General features: G+C 32.5%; 1 protein-coding gene across 1 annotated transcript in view; it reads right to left on the reverse strand.

The window, feature by feature from the left end:
* Positions 1-405: 405 nt before the first annotated feature.
* LOC129235140 (eukaryotic translation initiation factor 4E transporter-like) overlaps positions 406-20,713 on the reverse strand; it is an 80,406-nt gene continuing 60,098 nt past the window's right edge. The window contains exons 15-19 of the mRNA XM_054868834.1: positions 13,255-13,391; positions 13,093-13,147; positions 9,750-9,864; positions 9,306-9,662; positions 406-692 (exon numbers count right to left, since the gene is read on the reverse strand). Of these exons, the coding sequence (XP_054724809.1) occupies positions 406-692; positions 9,306-9,662; positions 9,750-9,864; positions 13,093-13,147; positions 13,255-13,391 (951 nt within the window). The remainder of the gene's footprint in view (positions 693-9,305; positions 9,663-9,749; positions 9,865-13,092; positions 13,148-13,254; positions 13,392-20,713) is intronic.

Consider the following 20,713-nt stretch of genomic DNA (forward strand, 5'->3'; position numbering starts at 1 on the left):
ACTGTGCGTATTTTGCTTAAAAACTTTTACGGTCTAAAATTTTGTCTGTTATATGTATATAGTTACTAAAATATTCTATGGTTTTTAATATATATAACGACTAATATTTATATGACTGAGCTATTCTGGCAACAACAGTTCCAGCTACTGATGCAACAAACTCTGCATCATGATTATCATTGATTTAATATCAATTTATTGCTGCTCCACTCCCATTAGTCATACAGCATGATGTTATATAGCCTATTGCCTTCCTCAATAAATTGACTACTCAACACAAAAAGAATTTTTCAACTCAAACCAGTAGTTCCTGAGATTAGCAAGTTCAAACAAATAAACTCTTCAGCTTCATAATATTAGTATAGAAAACACAATAATTAACAATATTAAAGCATTTTTAAATTGTTAAATTAGAATACCTCTAATGGGATTTTGCACTGCATTCCTGAGCAGTGGAAAATTAATATTGGATGCAGGTACATTGGCAGGAGATGCCATATTTACTGGTCGTAAGATGTTAGGATGATGAGGATTAAGAGCTGGTGGAGGACGATGATTGAGAGCTGCATACGTAGCGGCAGCCATCTGTAGTTGGGGCACTGAAGATGTACTTTGCTGACGTGAGAGCTGGTGATGCCATTGGAATTTTCCCATTGAATCGAAACATGGGTCTTCATGATGAACAGTATTAGCTGCACAATCAAATCAAATAATGAAGTTTCGAAAACATAATAAGTTTTAACATACAATATTAAGACAAGGTAAAACTCAATTTAAGAGCATCTTAGTACAATACTATTTTAATGACATATAGTAAAACCACAAAAAGCAAGATATTTTTACACTAGCATATTTACTTTTTAAAGTCAGTCATATTAGAATCAGTTATATCTCCTCAATTCAGAGCTAAGTGCAGGTTATGAGTATTATCAAAATGAGTATTATCAAATGCAATTTTATTCTTCAGTTTAAAAAAATTCTGGCTTAAAAAATATTTAACAGACATCGGCTCCAGACTGACAGTTCAATTGAGATTGCTTATTAAAATATGAATTTGCCCCTAGGTAATAATACGACAGAAGGGACACATGTACCTATGCCCCCTCCTCTCCTCTGCTAGATCCAACACTGTCTGCAACTCAATTCAAACAAAATTTTAAAGTTTTAATTTTAATGATATGATTGGTACCCAGTGGTGTTCCCATAGGGTATACTCCATGTATGCCGTATACTCTCAAACTTTCTTAGTTATATGGCATATACCCTCAAGCTTCAAAAAATTTCATATTATGACATGTTATGCATATGATTGCATACACATATTGTGCATGATTAATTACTGGGAGTATACAGTCAGAAAAATTGATGGGAACATCACTGTTGGTACATATTTTTATTATGACAGATACATTAATATCAGATTTGATGCATGAAAATTGCATTCTCAGATCAGGATCAACACAAAGTCTGACGATATTTAGTTCTTGTCAACATATAAGTTGTAAACAAAAATTTAGTTGCAAATAGTAAAAGTGTCAACAAAGAATTTCATGAGAATTGAGAATATTCATCTTCTAAATTGTACCAGAATTTCACTGAACGGCATAATTGAATAGATTATTTCAGAAAGGGCATAAGTCACATTTTTTTTCAAAATTGAGTTAGCTGTGATTTTCCTATATTTGTATGTTGAGAAATAGACTAGTGTAGCAGAGAAGTCAATCATTGCACAACAAAGTACTTTATTTAGGGGTCACATATTTCGTTTAGTGCAGAAAGGGCATAAGTCTCGGACTTATGCCTTTTCTGCACTAAACACAAAGGAAGAAATAGTAAGATACAATGGTAAGACCATAGAAGAACTAAATTTGTGGCATAATAAAGTGAAAACAAATAACTCCTTTGATCTAGCAAAATTACGGTAATGTTAGGTTCGTCAGTTCGGGGGTTGGGGTGAATTCGAAATCACGGAATCGGAATGAAATTCGCTAATTTCTCTGGGGTTTTAATAACATCACTTTAGGAACTGCGAAAAAACTGTATACTTTCAGTGATATATACGCTGGTCAAAAAAAAAAAAAACACTGCAGGATTTTTTTTCTGAATTAACACTGAAGAAATTTAACAAGATAGCAATATAATGCCTTTCCTCTGAGATGACAATTGTTTTGTCCGTTGCGACCAGGATTTTAGGACAGTAAAACGAATGTCAAACAAATATGACAGATTATTGCCATGTGAAATCCAATCTCTTTTAAGTGAAATTCTAAAATTACATCAAGATTCACCATCAAATCTGTTGAAAACAATAAAATCTGTATTTGCTCAAACAAATGCCCTTCATATTTTAAGAGGACTTATTTTATAGATCTTTAAAAGGGATAGATAGGCCTTTCTCCTACAGCGCAGCGTAATTCGCCCCGAGAAAGTGGAGTCATCATGATTCTGCCGAGAATCACGTGATCAAGGGACATCGTGTCTCCCTCTTCTCGAGCAGCAGTGATATAACAATGCGAAGCGTTGTTAAAAGTCTAGGATTGTCTGAAGATTTTCATTATACTTATGGGAGAAATCTCTATATGTGTGAATCTGAGATTTTCTAGCGAAAGATGGTTTGATGAATGCGATGCTGGTGCCAATTTTATTAAAAAATAAAGACATAGTGGACTTTCTGAGTAACAGAAATCTTTCTTTCTGCTAAACGCAAAAAAAGTCCCCAGCAGAGTCGAAATTAAGAATATTTTAAGCAATTTATTGTAGATGCCGAGCATTATATTAGATCACTAAAAACAAGCGATGGAAAATTAGTTATAGTATGTCCTCGAAAAACTGGATTTTAAAGTTTCCTAATTTCTATGAAAAGTGTGCTGGGAACATATGAAAAGTATGTAGGTGCCCGAATTCCAGTTCTAAACTGCGTAATGACTTATAAGCTTACTCAGGATCACTTTGAAACTTTTTTCAGTGCGATCAGGTTGTGAGGGGGATTCAACAATAATCGTCGGACAATTTCGAAGTGCGAAAAAAAGATTATTCATTCATACGGAAATTAAGGAGTTCAGTTCTTTAAATTGCGCTGATTTTGACAAATTTCAAATGCTAAGATTAAATTTGAAGCGTAACAAAAATGCTTTGAAAGAAAGCCTTTTCTTCAGATTCCTTTGACGACGATTTGGAAAATTCAGAAATCATCTCAATTAACATGACGCAGTATATTAATGATGTTTCTGACTACGCTGGATTTTTTTTGTCCGGCAAGTGCAATCTGTTGTGAACTGCGACGACTGCAACGCAGTCTTAACTACAATAAACCAAAAAATAGGCATAATAAAATTTAAGAATTTTGAGACACATTCAAGTATGATAACTTATTGCAAGATTGCAACCATTGAAATATGTACATTTGTGAAGAACAACTTTGCCAGAATGTGAAAAAGTTTTGGGAGTATAACACAAAAAAATAATGTTACTCATGAAGCCACAAGAGTTATGAGAAAAATTTCTAATTCCGTTTTTCTAAGTTTAAATAAGCATATGTTGGAAACAGAAGCAGCAGATTTTTTCGTTAACAAGTTTATAAAATTAATCGTTACTACATATTGAAGCGTTAGAATGTATCACGCAGTCAAACAATGAAAATAACATTTTCAAACAATGAAAATAATTCAGAAAGACCAATAAGTAGGAAAGTGACAAAATTAATATTGTTGAGGGACAGTAATCACTAGTTTTCTTCACCCTCGAGTTTTAATTGTCAAAATTATCATATCCTGTAGGACGAAAAAAAAAAAAAGAAAAATTGGGGAGAGGGCGGAAGTCAAATGACCATTCAAGTAGTTTATAATTACAAATGAATTTATTTTCTGAGTACTTAAAAAAAAAAAACTGAAGTTGTTTAAAAATCAGGAACAAACCAAAGTTATTTGTTTGGCTAATAGAGTGTTGGTGCGAAACGCATGCGAATCTTAGAATATTATTTAATTGAGGTAATTGATATTTGATACCATTTACATTTGTATTTCTAATTGTTTTATGGTTTTAGATAGGGTTTTATGTCAAATTGCTGCACTGGCTTCAAAAGTTGTGGGAAAAAGCACGCATTGAAACCATTTATCTGTATTTGAAAAATTTGATTGACATAAAAGAAAATTTATAAGGTCAATTTTTGTTCAAGATTAAGCACTTAAAAAAAAGTTTAAATAGCTTGTGCGCCTGCTTCAAAAGTTATGATTGGGAAAATATCTAATGGACCATTCTATGAAAAAGCTGTCATTTTGTCCCGCATTTCATTAAAAAGTAATAACTTAAAAAGTAACAAAGGACATTTTTCACAAAAGTACAACAAATACATTTGCGATTTCTTAATGAAAAAAAAAATTGTTACCTTTTTTAATTATTACTTTTAGTGAAAAATATGAGGTGTTACGTGAGGGACAGAGTGTTCCGTTTTTCTTTAATAATGGGTTAAATGCTTTAATTTAACCCATGCTTAAAGGGGAGTTCAACCCATGGGGTATAACCCATGCTTAAAGCATTTAAACCATGGGTTAAATGCTTTAATTTCCCTTAATTGTGCAAACAGGGTTCATACTCTATTTGGATGAAAAAATTCCATGACTTTTCCATGACCTTGTTACATGAAGAGAATAGTTCTATTTAATATCAAACTTGTCTTTTTTTTTCTTTTGGAAATGAGCATTAGCAAAACTTCTATGTGAATGCCACTACCTGATTGAAAAAATATCAGTGTACACCAAAAAACTGAATAATTCTTACCTGTTTCATCATATAACTTTAAGTTAAGTAAAGCTACAGTGAATGATGCTTAAATGTCGACTTTTTTTTTTATAAACAGGCAGAATGATAATGATTGGGGAAAAGGTTGAATGAATCATTACTAAGTTTCAATAAGTTTGCTTCAAAAGCTGCCGTTTAGTGTAAACTTGACAATTTTTTGGTTCTTTAAAATAAAACCTCATTCTTTAGTAAATTTATGTTTCTAAACCAGATATTTATTTAAAAAAATAAAAATAAAAACATTTCATAGTAAATAAATCTTTTGATTTAAATGTACTTGTTTACTTATTTGTACATTTTCAAATGCATGTAAATTAATAGGTTTAAAAATTCCAGAACATGTTTGAATAATGGCACTGAACGTACCAGTGGGTCGCATGGATTAGTTTTGCGGGCTGTATATTGGGCACTACTGTTCTTGAGCATTAGAATTCCCCTATTTCTGTATTCTATCGCATGAATAAGATTGTCCAAAACCTTCAACAAATTGAGATAAACTCTGATAAATTTTAAAATAAATATTTAGGATTGATGGAAACGAAATGGATGCAATGTTTTTTGAGATCGTTCAATTTTTCAGTTTAAGTAGCTTTCATGGTGCAATACTAAATCACTCAAGATTTCTAATACTCTTTTTAGCTACTGATACTTTTTCCCAGAACATTTTTCCATGACTAAAAATAAATTTCCATGACTTAGACTGAAAATTTCAAGTTTCCATGACTTTTCCAGGTCTGAAATTTGCTTATTTTTTTTCCATGACTTTCCAGGATTTCCATGACCCGTACGAACCCTGTGCAAATGAACGCGGCGCAAAGTGATTCTCTTCGATAGGGGAAACAGTTTCTTGTGAGAGGTGTCCCTTGATCATGTGATGTCCAACGGGGGATGTTGACGCGCGCTCTGAGGAGAAAAGTGGGGAGAAGGCACATCTATTCTATTTTAAGATCTATGACTTATTTCCCAAATTGAGATTTTGGAAACAGATTTTACTGGGCAACAAATGTTTTCAATTATCCACATTCATGATGCTTAAATATTCGATAGAACATCAAAGGAACGGTTTCAGACTAGCTATTTTATAGACTGTTTTCAAGAGAATATTGCAAAGTAACGCTTGTTGGCTAAACTATCGTAGCCAATATTGAGTATAAAGGGAAAATTTTCATATTGTTGGAAGAAATGACAAAAATCAAGATGATTATTCACTGCAATTTTGAACATAGTCATACTAATATGTACATCAAACTTGGTACACAAAACTAGAGAAGAGACCAATAGAACAAAAGGTTTCCATGGAGGATGTATTTGATGAATATGAATATAGTTTTATACACATGTAAAACTTTTGTTTTTTACCTCAGTTTGTTAGTTTTTGTAATTTTTTTTACACCAACTTTATCATTTCACTAAAAAAAGACAAGATAAAGAGGAAAATACGAGATGTATTTACTTAAAATAATGAATTTATGAATATAGACTTAACTAATTATTTTTATCACTTTGTCATTTTATTTTTTATTATCAGAAATCAGTTTGAAACAAATCTGTTTCACTTGATTTACACTTTCATCACTCTAAACTGGTCTTCAGTCTTCTTTATTGCAGAAAGGGCATAAGTTCAAATGAAAAAAAAAAAATTTTAGTTAATTTCAGTGATGAAATGAAACATAATTTAAGGTGAGATAACGATTTTACTTGTGGCTAGATTAGTCATAAAAATTTTTGCAGAATTTAGTTCATTTCTGAATGAAATATTCACTTTTATTGATTCCTGAAAACTTGCATTAGTTGGACTTCGCCCTTTATGAAATAATCGATTAAATTTTAAATTTCTGGTGCAAGGAAGGATCAAGCACCATTTCAGTAAAAAAGTTGTATTCTACTTGCCAATTAATTAATGGCTTTTTAATCCACTATTTATATCGGCTCAGCCCTTCATTGGTAAAATACTTATTAAACACGATAACTTTATTTTTTAAATGTCTAATTTGAATATTTTGAAAAAAAAATTAAAAATGCAAGTTTCATGGATCCCCCCCCCCTCCCATGGCATCCAGGAATTCTGTAGAGCACAATTTAAGAAAAGCTGGTTTAAAAGAAAACTTTTTAGTGAAAGCCTACAAGAGTACATTTTTTTATATAACTTATGTGGAAACTCGATGAGGGTAAATTAATCATTTTTTGACACCTTTTAGCCTCTGGCAATACTGATTAAGGACTGGAAAAAGGTAGGCTATTTTAACGTTTTCTTCACAGCTTTTACTCTTCATTAATGACAACAATTTTTGGAAACTCAATGAGGATAAATTACTCATTTTTGGCACCTTTTAGCCCCTGGCAACTTTGATTAGTTCACACGCAACAGGAAGGCAACCTTATTTTAACGCTTTCTTTACACCTTTTACTCACCATTTATGCCAACAATTTTTGGAAACTCAATGAGGGTAAATTACTCATTTTTGGTCCATTTTTAGCCTCTGGCAACCCTGCTTAAGCACCAGAAAAAGGTAGGCAACCTTAGTTTAGTGTTTTATTTCCATCTTTTACTCTTTATTTACGATAATGCTTTTCGGAAACTCCATATGGGTAAATTATTTTTAGGCGCATTTCAACCCCTGCAACCCTGATTAGGTCATGTGAAAGAGGTAGAAATTCTTACTTTCACGTTTTATTTACAACTTTTACTCTTCAGCTATGGGAATAATTTTAGGAAACTCGATGAGGGTAGGTCAAGTCTAGTAGGATCTTAGACTAAAATTATTTCACAGTAAAAACCATGTCTGCAGAGTCAATCTGATTTTGGTACAAAGGAGTTAAATTCGAGAGTCAAAAGTTTTTAATTCAAAGACTTGGAATCTGTCATTTTCCCTTAAAGTCCACAAATCTGCCAATGTTTGCAGAGTTGAACTTATTTTTTGATACAGGATTCGAATTTCCAAGCGTCAGAGTCGGTCATTTTCCTATGTACATAAATTTTTGCCAAAGCTACGAAGTCAGAGTCGAAGCCGGGGAGTCCAACAAATTTTCAGGCAAAGGAGTCAGAGTCAAGTGCCTCAAAATTCTCGGCGTCGGGAGTAGGTCGTCGAGAGCTATTTCCAACAACATTTGCTTGAACAAAATCCACCTTTAAATTCGTAATCTATATTGACTTACAGTTTCCCTGTATAGCTGCTAATGTTAAGAGATTTGAACTGTTCAAAATTGAACGGAAAGTTGTTCAAATCAAAAAGATATTTTCGATACATGTTCATCATTAAAAGATTTTTTCTACAAAATTTAATTGTATCCACTTCGCTTCTAAGTTCAAGATTTTTTTTTGAGCAATCACATTGCTTATTGTTCTTATTTGACTGTTTTGAATTCCTATGATTTTATTTTTATCCCGCCTTCCTCTGCAGCACCACTGTCGACCAGCCCCTCCCGATGCTGCTTCTCTAGTGACTACTTCTCCAGGTTGCGTCCATATCCAACACACACACACATACACACACACACGTGATTGCAAAAAACATAATTTGAAACTAACATAATTGAACAAGATGTCAAAATTCAAATTAATATTTTTTCTTTTTTGCTTTGACTTTCCCCATAGACGCTAATGTTAAGTTTTTTTCAACTGTTCAAAATTGTACTAAAAATTGTTCAAATCAAAATGTAAAATATGGGAATGGGGTGTCCTCACCGAGATTTTTCGAACAAAAAACAATTTGTTTGAATCGAACTAGTCACTCAAAAGTTATTGGGGGGGGGGGGGGCATACACACAGACATTTTTCCCCAACTCAATACCCTACTTTCCGAATTTTAATTTTTTGATATATATTTAATTATTTTCGACTGTTTTTTGTTTTTCGTCATTTTTTAAGATGCATTAAGCCTTTTTTCATGCTTTTTTTTTTCTTTCTCTGACTTTGGCTGGGAAAGTAGGCTAAAAATCAAACTTTATTAACATCACACATAACGTTGTTACACCTCAAGTCGTCGTGGCTCAAATAAATTAAAAATCTATCAAACATGATCTCCCGCATCTTTTACTTTTCAACAATGAGGTGTTGCCATTTGAAACTTTGTGTAAAATGAAATAAATATATTTAACAATTGTGAAATACATTACAATTATGGATGAGGTGTTGCCTTATATTTTACTAGAGCTGATCATTACATGGGGACATTAATTGGGAAGGGCACCTCAGACTTTTAAATCACGCAATTGGCCGCCTCTAAAATTTTATTGAATTTCTAATTAAAAAACTAAATTTAACTATGGTTTGCACATCCAAGCACTGGTCTACACTCTAAATTATTTTCTTTTAATATTGAAGCAGTGAATCTCATAGCGCTGAAACAAATATTCATACTTAAAAAAAGTTTCAATTTCGAAATTTGCCGCCCTTAAAATCTGCCGCCCTAGGCTGCCAACTAGGTCGCCTACCCCAAGCGCCAGGCCTGCGCTAACACAATTTTAAATTTATACTCTACAATGAAATATTGTAAATACTGTAATACCTTGATTATTACTAGACATAAATGATTTATTATGTCCAATGCTTGCTTTATTAGCTGCAGAACTTGTTCTGGATATATCACTTGTAGAATTCAAGCCCTGACCTAGCCCTACTTTAACAATTGGACGTCCTTGACCAGGAAGAATCACGGGTGGTCCAGAATTCATTCCATGTATAGATCTTGGTTGACTGAGTGCTTGGCCATGAACTGCTCGAGGTACCTGATTTGCGTTATTACTATGTGGGGTTGCTATACTATTTGAAAAACCTATATTATTGTCGAGGGACGTACAAATTCCAATTGAACTGAGTTTTTGAGTATTTTGCAAAGAGTCTGCAATTCTGATATCACCAGCACCTAAAAGAAAATTTAAAGCATAATCAAACAAATGAAAGATTCTTAACACAAAATCTTACTCATTTATTAATTTAACATAAAAAATACCTGGGGCTTTATTTCCATTTTGCATAGAAATTTTTTGCTCCTTACTTTCTGTCTTTTCTGAATGGATTTTCCTCATTACAGAAGTGGGAGTAAATGCAATAGTAGGACTGAGCCCCTGCAAAGTACTTATTAGATTTATCGGATAAAGTCGTCTTAAGATGAAAAGTTTAACATATCACATTAACTTAAAAAATGTATTAATGAAAAAAGTAAAATATTGCGAAGTTACTTCGAAATTCAAATTTAAAATACTTGGAGATGACAACAGTATCAAGTAAAAACTCTAGAAGTTAAAATTGGAAACCATATACTATCAATGAGAAGAAATATTATTTTTGAAGTGATGAGGTTGGCTTGAACAAATATCAAAAGAAACAAACAAAACAAAAAATATCAATGAAAATGAATAAATTAGTCAAACTAAATAATGCTATTTTGACAAACAAGTGAAAACCAGTAAAGAAACTACGTGTTTCAAAAAGTAGATAAATTAGCAACAATTCAGTTTGAAAATTCACCAGTTTTAAACGTGAAAGATATACTCTGATTTAGCAGGTGCAATACCTAATGACCTTATGAACTATTCAAAATGTATTTTGTTCAAATATCTTGAATCTCATCAAAGTAAAAACTTGGCACTGGTTTCCGATCTCTTTTTACCCATGACCTACCATTAAATTTGGAAGCCTCCATCCCGATACATAATTTGTATTGCTAAAAACATGGAAAAGCAGGGATCCAGAACTGGAGCGCTCAGGAACTGTGCTTTCCCTAAAGCTGGAGCTCTAAATTCTCCATTACTCCAGAGCTCCTCTGATTTGTTAATCTTCACCTTTTTTTCCCTTTTTGCCGTCTTTCAACTAGGCCAGAAAATTAGAATTTTCAGTTAGTAGCCAGTAACCGATGGACATTTTTGATTCAGTAGCCACTTTTATTATAAGAAAATACTTGATCTATGGCTTGTCTTTTTGAAATAAAAGCATCGAAGCAAACTTAAGTCAAAATGCTGAAAAATAAAGTGCGGCTAAAAGGTTTGGCATAGAAGATCTGCTACGGTGTAGGCTTTTTTTTTTTTTTTTTTAAGAAAATGAGAAACAGGAAATTAATAAGTAAATATTGCATCAACCATCAATTTTTGAAAAAAAAAATTAAGTATGCTCATATATTTTTAAAATAAAGTATATTAAGTATATATTTAGTAACATGTATTACCAAATGAAAAAGCCTGCAAAGCAAAACATTTGTTTAGTCAATATGTTTTTTTTTTTAAATGTTTCTTTTTATTATAAAACGACAAACTAAAATCTGAAACTCAGAAGTGTGCATAAATATATGACAAAATTTCCGCAGTCAACACATCCAGAGAGAGGAGTATCAAAAAATTTTCGGCTTTGAGTCCCTCCATGAAAGCACAATCATATAACCTAAAAGACCACTAATTTGGTTTTCAAAAGCTTTCAGACAGCATATGAGAATTAAAAGGAAAAAAAATAAAAAGTTTCTGATGTGAACAGGGAAATCCCTGAAAGTCAAAAGAATTAAAAACTCATCCACAGATAGTCCACAGAAAAAAGATTTTAAAATGCCTCCTGGTGAGGCATGTGCCAATACAGTCAAACACCTTTAACACAAACTTACATAACGTGAAATTTTGCTTAGCTCGAAATAAATGCTATCCCCCGTTAGATAAGCTACAAATTTAGTGTTAAATCAATTTCTTAACACGATGAGGATTTAGAAGAAATCTCGCATAAGATGAAGAAAATTTTAAGGTCTTGAAAGAAAAAAGGGGGAAAGAAAAAAGAAAATCCCCATACTTTTACATGAAATTAGTCCTGAAAGTCGAAAGATCTGCACTTAACCGTAAGCAACATAGATGGCAGTGAGAAAATTCCTCTCCTTGTGCAGGAAAATCGGGAAAACCATGTTGCTTAAAGAAAGTACGAACTTTAGCTGTAGACTATGCTTACAGTAAAAAGCTTGGATGAATAGTGAAGTCTTCACCAAGTGGCTGACAAATCATAACATAAAATTTCATCGCGAAAAAAAAAGTCCAATTCTGGACACTTGTTCTGCCCATGTAGAGGTTTAAGGTCTAAAAGTGATAAAGTGTTTTTTTACCAGTCAATACTGTGGGGGAAAATCCAGTCTTGTGATCAAGGAAAAATCAGATGTTTAAAAATGCACTGTCGTAGAGAAATGGTCCGAATGGCCAATGCCTGTTTTGAATTACTTGTGTTTCTTAAACTATAAATTTTTCTGCTTCAGTGTACATTTTTGTACAAAGTTACATTGGTTCCTATATTTTCTGAGACCCAAAAACAAACAAAAAACTTGTCTGCTGACATGAAATCTGGTAAACATCGAAATCGGTCAGCGCGAAATATTTTGACGTCTCTGTCGAGTTCGTGTTAACAAGGTTCGACTGTATTGCTTTAATTTTTAATCAGTTCTTTTTATTTTTTTTAGAATATTTTATTCTATTTTCAAATTAGTATTTTTTGAGTTTTTAAAAGTAAACAAATAGGCAAAATTTGCTACTATGTTTATTCATTTGCGCCAATGGAAGAAAATGTTTACTTATTTGTATAATACGATCAACACATCTTCTTCATTGTACTGAAAAAATTATGGGATTTTTGGGATGTTTTACATGTTTCTCTTTTAGTTTACCACTGATTATTAGTTCTCCATCGTATTTTGTACAGGGTGCCTCACTATTGTTGGCACTCTATTAACTAGAAAAAGTAATTCTTTTATACACATTCCAGTAGCATAATTTCAAACAAATAGCAATACTTCAAGAACCGAGGGTCGTTTCCACCATGCTTAGTTTAAGCAACCCTGATTTCTGTTCCTTTTAATCTGCATTGAAGTGTATTTGTCTGAAGACTAATGCCAACAATCATAAGTGTACTATAATAAGAATCTGCTCTGCTCTTATAGTCATCCTTCTGCTTCTCACTGCCTGAAAATACTCCTGCATTGCTCTTGACTAATTGTATACTCTTGGGTCTTGGCATGTTTATAAGGATAATAAAATTAAACAAGTGAGGTGAAAAAATAAAACTACAGCAGTTTCTGATTTTCTTTTACTGGTACCAAGTAGCCCCCACTTAATGTCAAATTGGCATTGGCGACAATACTTTTGTCTGACACTACATAATTGGTTTTCTCACATTGCCTTCAAAATGCTGTATGTTGACTAGGTTTTTGGAAAACACCTCTACCACAATTGGTGTCCAAGACAGTCATGCTTCCATTGTTTCTAAATATGAAATATTTCTGACAGGTAAACTATTAAATGTTAAAGATAAAAATTATGAATTAAACTAAAACAAACCTTCAATGGAGAGATAGCTGTTCCATTCTTGGCATTTGCAATAGGAGAACTTGTTCTGTTAAAGAAATTTGCAGGATTAATAGCTATTTCCAAAACAGTGTTTAACTTCAGTCAATCAATAGATAACTACAAAAAAAAAATAATAATAATAATAAAACTAACCTCTGTGCCTCTTGTCTTTTACGAAAGTTTTCCTTCTGCTCCTCTAATTTTCGTTTGATTAACGCATTTTGCAAAATGGATTGTGTATGAACAGCAAGTTCTTGAGGTGAAGGTACACGTTGAAGAACAACTGGATTCTTAAAAATAAAATCAAGATTTTTAATGTTAAAACTGCAAAAATGCTGTGAAAAAACACTTTTAAACTCAAAAGGAACCTTCACAATTGCAACTGACCAAACAAGGCCTCATAAAGCTTGAATATGAGATAACAGTTGTACATATGTCCTTCAAGGAAATATTCAGCAGGGATGCTCCCCCCCCCCCCCCCCCCAAAAAAAAACACACCCAAAATAAGAAAGTAAAACAAATCCTGGCATTGAGATAGAACTATTTTTTGAAACGACATGAAGTACATGATTCTATATTTTTCCAGGGTTCAATCCGGGAGAAACTTGATTTGATATAGAATAATATTAGATCGTATTTTTTTTAAAGGCTACGGGTAAGGGGTGAAAGTTAGGGGGTAGAGAGAAAAGTTTTGCAATCTGTATTTAAAAACACATAGTTGCGTAAAAGTAAACATGCTTTTTCAAGCTTTTATTTTTTCTCTTTCACTTTTGAACCAAAAAAAATGTGTAATAAATAAATACCTTTGTGCTGAAAAGAAAAGTAAGAAACAACGTTAAAAAGCACAAATTGCAGATTACTGCAGACACTTATTTCAGCGTTACAAGGAACGCCTTTTCCAATGCAAAAGAAATGAGCATATGGATAAAAAGACATCCGTTTCTTGAAACCCTGAAACTTGTGTCTGCAGTTATTTGCAATTTGTGCTTTTTGACATTGTTATTTCTTACTTTAAATAATGTGTGATTTGTAATCTTAGCTTGTTTTGTCTCTTGCTGAGGAAATGGTAAGAAAAATGATAAACAAAATAAGATGCTAAAAGTAAGTTATGCCATAACAGCATTGCACTAAAATTTCAAGTGTTTACACTCAAGAGCAACCAGTAAAAGCCCCATTTAATAAGAAAATCAGTTATTTTCACTTTTAAAAGAAATTGAATCGTTAAAGTGCATGAGCAAAGTGCCAAATATAATTTTGGAAATGAGATGTTTTAAAAAAAGAAAAGCAAAACCCAAATGTTGGCACATGTTAGCAGGGGTGAAGAAAGGGGGCACTATTTTCTTTCACTCTACCAGACAATTTGGTAGCTTAGACTGATTGTCATGTTATGTGTGAGATAAATAAATACCTTTGTGCTGAACAGTAAAGAAGAAAAACATTAAAAAAAGCACAAATTTGCCAATAACAGCAGAAACGTGTTTCGGCGTTACAGGGAACGCCTTTTTCAATGCAAAAAGTAATGAGCTTATGGATGAAAAGACATCCGACAAAAGCCAAGAGCAGATAAGCATGCAGCTTAAAAGATAAAAATAGGAGATTAGTCAAACACCAATGAGAAAATTATAAACAATCAAGAACCAATAGGAATGCAAGCAAAGGCCAAGAGCTTTCTCTTAGGTACTTAACCCAGAATGAAAGAATTCAATTGGACAAAGATTAAGCCGAAGCTTAAACAAAAAGAAAAGAAAATGCCAGGTAACCGTGATTTGCAAGAAAGGAAAAGCATGAATGGAAGAAAAAAACACCACGAAATAAAACAAACAGAAACAAAAATATTCGAAAAAAGGAAAATAAAGATAAATAGAAGAAAATTGGGGGGGGGGGGGGATGTCAACAAGAAAAAGGTAAAAATAAACAAAGGAAGATAGATAAAAATGAATGGGAAAAAAAGGGGAATGGGGCAAGAACAGTATTACAGATATGGGAGCCAAATGTTGGAAAAATATGGAACTGCTTTAAGATCATTAACTAATTTAGAACTGTTCCTCAAAATATGAAAAGATTCCCAAGAGTCAAGATCTGATGAATTGGGGCATTTTTGGATAATTTGATAAGAGTTAAAATCAAAAGAGTGATTCGAATCCTAACAATGTTGAGCAATACTAGGCTTATTTAATTGTTGTTTTTTCACATAATTTTGATGCTCTTTGAAGCGAATTGAATTTTTAAAGCACGCCGTGTCTGTCCAATATAGGTAAGTTTACAACTACAATTAATTCTATAAATTCCACAACAATTAAGAGGGTGAATAGGATCTTTAAGAGAAGAGAATGAAAGTTTATTAATAGGCGAGAACACCACCTGGAATTGGAAACGTTTTAGAATCTTAGCAACCTGATAGCTTACAGATGGAAAGAATGGCAAAACAACCAAACTATTTCTGATGAAGTTTCGGTTAAGAACATTAGTTTGGGATTTAATTGAAAGTTTTTTATATATGGAATCAAAGTTGGTGGATAGTCTCTATCAATTGCCACAGCTTTAAGATAATTAAGTCCACTTTAAGAAGTTCCGATGAAGAACAAATATTAATTGCGCGATAAACAAAAGAATTGAAAGCAGAATATTTTTGATTTGGAGGATGAGATGATAGTCTATGAGGAGGTAAAGAAACAGCAAAAGGTTTGCGATAAACAAGTAGTTTCAAAACCAATTTCAGTACGAGAAACAAGTACATCAAGAAATGAAATGCAATTATTCTGTTCTTTCTCACAAGAAAACTGAATATGAGGATCAATGGAGTTTAAAATAGATAAAATCTCATCACTCTCAAACTGATTCTGGTTCATTAGAACAAATCAATCATCAACATACCGAACATAAAATTGAAACTGCAGTTTTTGGAACAGCTTAACCTCAAAATAATGCATGTAAATATCACTAAGAATGGGGCTAAGTGAGTTTCCCATAGCCAGACCATCCAACATAATATAAAATTTCCCATTAAAAACAAAAGAACATTGCTTAAGACAAGTACGGGTAAGGAAAATTAAATCCTCTATTTCCGTATTGGTGAGATGAAATTCAGAAAGTCTTCTACGAAGGCATAACAATGAACCCTCGACGGGAACGTTCGTAAATAAAGAGTTAACATCAAAAGAAGCCATAAAAGAATTATTTGGAACGAAACTATGAATTTTTTTTAACAAACTCAACAGAATTTTTAATGGTAAATAAATTGTGACTCCTAAGAGGAGAAAACACAGCGACTAAATATTTTGCAAGTTTGTACGAAGCCGTACCAATATTGAGAAACAATCAGCCTGAAAGGAATACCAGCTTTATGCACCTTAGGTAAAGCATAAAATCTATTTATCTTTATTTTTCCTGTTTTCGAATATTTTGTGCTTCTGTTTATTTTATTTCATGGTTTTCCATTCAGCTTTTCCTTTCTTGTGGTTCACGGTTACTGACAATTTCTTTTCTTTTTGTTTAAGCTTCCGCTTAATCTTTGTCCAATTGAATTCTTTCTTTCTGGGTTCGTACCTCGTACCTCTTGGCCTTTGCTTGCATTCCTATTGGTTCCTGATCGGTTTATAACTTTGTCATTGGTGTTTGGCTAATCCGCTGTTTTTATCTTTTAAGCTGCATGCTTATCTGCTCTTGGCTTTTGTCGGATGTCTTTTCATCCATAAGCTCATTACTTTTTGCATTGAAAAAGGTGTTCCCTGTAACGCCGAAACACGTGTCTGCTGTTATTGGCAAATTTGTGCTTTTTTTAAAGTAATATTATGTGTGGTTCAAAAATAAATGGCTAAAAGAAATGCACATAAGCTCAAAAAATAAAATGCTCAAAATATAATTAAAAACTAAAGTATTTAGTAAGGTATTCTTGAGGTCTCTTTATGCACTTTCTCAAGGGGGTTTTTTCTGTAGCATTTTGATGATGATAAACAAAACTTGACTGCTAGCACGTTTTTACCATAGAGAAGAGATAAATAGAGAGAATGAAGACTTTCATTCATGAAACCAAGACCCCATGTCACATGATAGATTTTAAAACAAAGCATTGAAAGAAATTAGGTTTTTTTTTGCTTGTTTCACCCAAAACATGCAAACCATTCATCGTTGAGTCATGTGACTTGGGGTCTTTGGGTCAGCTTTAGCTAAGCCAATGACTGGACTTGCTCCCTCCATTTTAATTTCTGCTCTAAGGTTTTTAATAATCTAACCTATTACAAAATGAAAGGCTCTGTTACCGCTTCTAGCCGATCTGACATCTCTCGAAGCATAACTCGACTGCTTGTAAAGTTGTCTAATGTTAGAGACCGAGATAACTCCAAACTGTTTACTGCACTAGCTCAACATGAAGATAAATGACATTTTTACAGACGACAGAAAAAGGAAAATAATGTAACTGTCAAATAATTAGTGCTTCTATATTATTACTTTTTTTCCCCCCACAAAAGCGCATAATCATTAAAAATGATAAAATATACATCTTCTTAATCCACTGGTAAAAGTACACACAGAATTCTTGTCAGGGAGGTACTTGGTGCTTCTATATTATTACTTTTTTTTCCCCCCACAAAAGCGCATAATCATTAAAAATGATAAAATATACATCTTCTTAATCCACTGGTAAAAGTACACACAGAATTCTTGTCAGGGAGGTACTTGGGCACCCAAGAAGGAATGTAGGAGGGTTTTCGAAAGCGGAAAAAGTACCAAACCGTTCTAATTTTAATTTTAGGGCCTGAAAATGGCTCTTTCTACCCGAAATAATTATCCTAACCATTTGAAAGCCCGCGAAAAATACCCCTGGAGTTCATTTCCTTTGAATTTCAAAAATAATAATAATAATAGTAATAATAAACCACGGCTGTAAAATCACCAGAAGAACAGTTATGAGCATTTTTAAGCCTAATGAAACAGCATTTTCATGTCAGAAAATTATCGTTTGCAAGATCTGGATCTTATTTTAAATTGGCAAGAATAAAACCATTCAGAAGGTTGCCTTTTTTTTCATTACATTAAGACTAAATAAAATTTTGTTTTTATTTTGAGATAAAAATTTCCCCTTTTGATTATTATTTGGCAATTTATCTTCTTTCTTTTTTTGGTACTGCCAGCAGAAGATAATCAAGGATTTTAGTTGTATTTAAGGAGGGTTGTGTTGAATTTATTCAACAATTTTTGATTTGCCATTTTCTTTCTTTCAGAATGGACAACAGCAGCATCTGTTAAAATTTCCAAATTTTTATGCTAACTTATCAAAAATGGTCTCCTAAATCCTAAAATCTAATTCTTTTTCCACAAAAAAATCATTTATTACTTATTAAGCATTGTAATTGCCGTAGAAGTGCCACAAGAAGAAACAACCGCTGATTGGCCTTCGTGCCTCATACACCATGCCCCTCTTCCTCACACTAAATTTTTCAATGCGAGTTGAACGCTGATGCTCCTCTAAATTTCCTTATTTGTTACGTACATTTAATATTTTGAATACATTTTCGATTTGCTAAGATAGATGGCAAGTACAATGGAACAAGGATTCTAGAAAGCTGATATCTATAATTTGCAGAAAATAACATTACAAACTAACATTTTTTTTGGGGGGGGGGGGCTGAAATCGGAGATGTATGTGAAAGCTGATTCTTTGGTATATTTTTTAAGTTTGTGCTTAAAAAGTCGTGATAATCAATATAAATGAGAAAATTGAGGCGGATGGGCTGTAGAGTTAATAAGTGCATGGTTTGACTGCCATGGATGGATAATGTCGTCTGCATGCAATTTTAATCTTCCCTTTCAAGTACATTTTTAAAATTAAATTTGAAAATTTATAGCATTGATTAACTACAAAATTCCTTTCAATATTGCTGCTAACTTAGAAAAAATTTGTAAGCAAATTAAGGAAAACTAAACATGTTGTTTTGATGCCAAAAACATGTACAAAACATGAGAAACAAAAACTAATTGAAATAAAAATGCATTAGAATATTCGAGATGTTGTTTGATGCAAAATGTGATATTTCAATCACTTCTAGTTCAATTTCTTTTTCAAATATTCAACTTCTTCAACAAAAAAAAAAAGCTACAGATGGTGGACAAAGGATGTAAGAACAAAACTTAATACAAAACTGTTTAATTTTGAAAACGTTTTTGTAAAAATATGCATTATGATAAAATAGTAAATATTTTGGAATTCTTACATCGTCTATATTTCCAACATATAGATTTTATTTTTTTTTTTCGATTTTAATTTAAGAGTATTTGTTGGCCATTGCAATATTACAATAATACAAACAATTATAATTTTAAACAAAAACTAAAATTCAATGAAAATATAACTTTAAGCTGAGGTAATTACCGGTATTGTAATTTTTTTAAAACAATTTTAGCATTTTTTTTTGTTAACATTAATGCAAAAAAAAACTTCATAAAAATGTAATAAAGGGCCTAAAAAAGTTATTGTTGAAGTTGTGGGAACTTTTAAAAATAAGTAACTTTAATAGAACGTAGATCATATAAACTATTAAAATAATTTTTCATATAAACCAATGTTTAAGCAAAAGTCATATATTAGTTACCAAAAGAGCAGAGTTTTTTTCTTATTTTTGAGCATTTAAAAAAAAAGTTGCTAAATCACTTTTCATAACTCTTGAAACAACTTCTATATTTGGTGTATGAAATTAATTGAATTTCTGCCCACATTAATATGCTTTCAAAGCAAGATCAATTCCTTGATTATAATATGTACTGTAGACCCTCGTTTTATACGGGTTTATTTTAAGCGGTTTTGATTATACGAGGTTTCATATTTGACACCTTTATTTTATTTTACGCGGATGAGTTTCGGTTTTACGCGGATGCGACAATGCAAACAGATAAAACATTTTCCTCTCTTTCAAAATCCTAACTCCTAAAGACTGCAGATTACTCATAATCAATTGCATCTTGACGTGCTAATAATCGAACTTTGGCCACTGGAGACATTTTATGCGATTGGTTCCAGAGCTCTTTCGAAGTAAAGTTATTAAACTCACAGTTCAGAACTCACTGGAAGAAGAGCTTTTAGAAGTGACAAAGGAGGCCAAAACCAACTGAGATACAGACATCGGTGACGAACATCCAAGAACGTTCACATTGAAAGTTTTGAGCCATCCCTAGACAATGCGACTGATCTTTCTGATTTGTAAGTGAAGAAAGATTCTACCATGGAAATGATGCAAGTGATCATGAATGCGTTAATGTTCTGCAAAGAATTACAGAGAAAAATTCTTAATGACTGCCAAAAGACTATCAAAGCCAGCTTCTCGTTATAAACAGAACACAAAATTAATTATGTTTTCTTTATGCATGTTGTGCATAAAAGTCTGTATAAATACACATTAAACTTGTTATACAATTAATCATCACTAGAATGAAATATTTTGTTATCTACGGAACCAAACCCCTATTTTAACACTAGTATTAGGTCCAAATTTACGTGGTTTCGATTTGCACTGCGTTTTCGTGGAACATAACCCCCGCGTAAAACGAAGGTCTACTGTATTATGTTTATGTGATCCTTCTGTTCATCTAAAACAAATGTCTCAGGTGACCATTGACC

This window comes from Uloborus diversus, chromosome 1, assembly GCF_026930045.1.
Source record: "Uloborus diversus isolate 005 chromosome 1, Udiv.v.3.1, whole genome shotgun sequence".
NCBI classification, from domain to species: domain Eukaryota; kingdom Metazoa; phylum Arthropoda; class Arachnida; order Araneae; family Uloboridae; genus Uloborus; species Uloborus diversus.